The sequence below is a fragment of the Galeopterus variegatus genome, unplaced genomic scaffold (genome assembly GCF_000696425.1).
Source record: "Galeopterus variegatus unplaced genomic scaffold, G_variegatus-3.0.2 Scaffold6225, whole genome shotgun sequence".
Lineage (NCBI taxonomy): Eukaryota > Metazoa > Chordata > Mammalia > Dermoptera > Cynocephalidae > Galeopterus > Galeopterus variegatus.
Window position 1 is genome coordinate 124,533 of NW_007732336.1, and position 658 is coordinate 125,190.

General features: G+C 35.0%; 1 protein-coding gene across 1 annotated transcript in view; it reads left to right on the forward strand.

Moving 5' to 3' along the window:
* Positions 1-653, forward strand: part of LOC103606005 (acyl-CoA synthetase family member 4-like) — a gene marked incomplete at its 3' end in the record, with an annotated part of 7,691 nt that extends 7,038 nt beyond the window's left edge. The window contains exon 5 of the mRNA XM_008590599.1: positions 354-653. Within this exon, the coding sequence (XP_008588821.1) occupies positions 354-653 (300 nt within the window). The remainder of the gene's footprint in view (positions 1-353) is intronic.
* Positions 654-658: the final 5 nt, after the last annotated feature.

Here is a 658-nt window from a genome sequence, read left to right on the forward strand (position 1 = left end):
CAGAGATATTACCTATGAAGCAATCTCTGACCTTCCAGACAGAGTTAAGTTCAGCTTCCTCTGTTCCCATTAACACTTCAAACATACTTCACTGTCACACCTACCACATTGCATTGCAATTGTATATTTTTATATGTCTGTTCATTTTGAAGGTAAGTTTGAAAGTAAGGACAGTGCTTTACTCTTGGAGATTTCTCATTTATCTTTTTATCCCTGAATACAGAGCAAGTACCCTTCACCCCAACCCCTGAAAAACCATGTTGAAATGAGTAAATGTTTCATATTACTTTTATATAAAAAAAGAATGTCTTTAACATATTAATATTGTAAACTTTGTCCCCCATCTAACATAGAAATTCAGATCTTCCCATGAAACATTGTTGAACTATGATACATTTACAGTAGAACATAATGACCTAGTGCTCTTCAGACTTCACTGGAAAAATGTTGAAGTGAACTTAATGAAAAGTGATAGAAAAGAGAAATATGAAAAAGAAAAAAGAAAAAACAGCATGAGTTCTGAGGACAGCAGTGAAGAAAATGCAGAACACATGGATGTTAGGCTAAAGCATTGCTTAGCCTATGTTCTACGTACATCAGGGACTACAGGGATACCAAAGATTGTCAAGGTGCCTCACGAGTGTATAGTACCAAATAT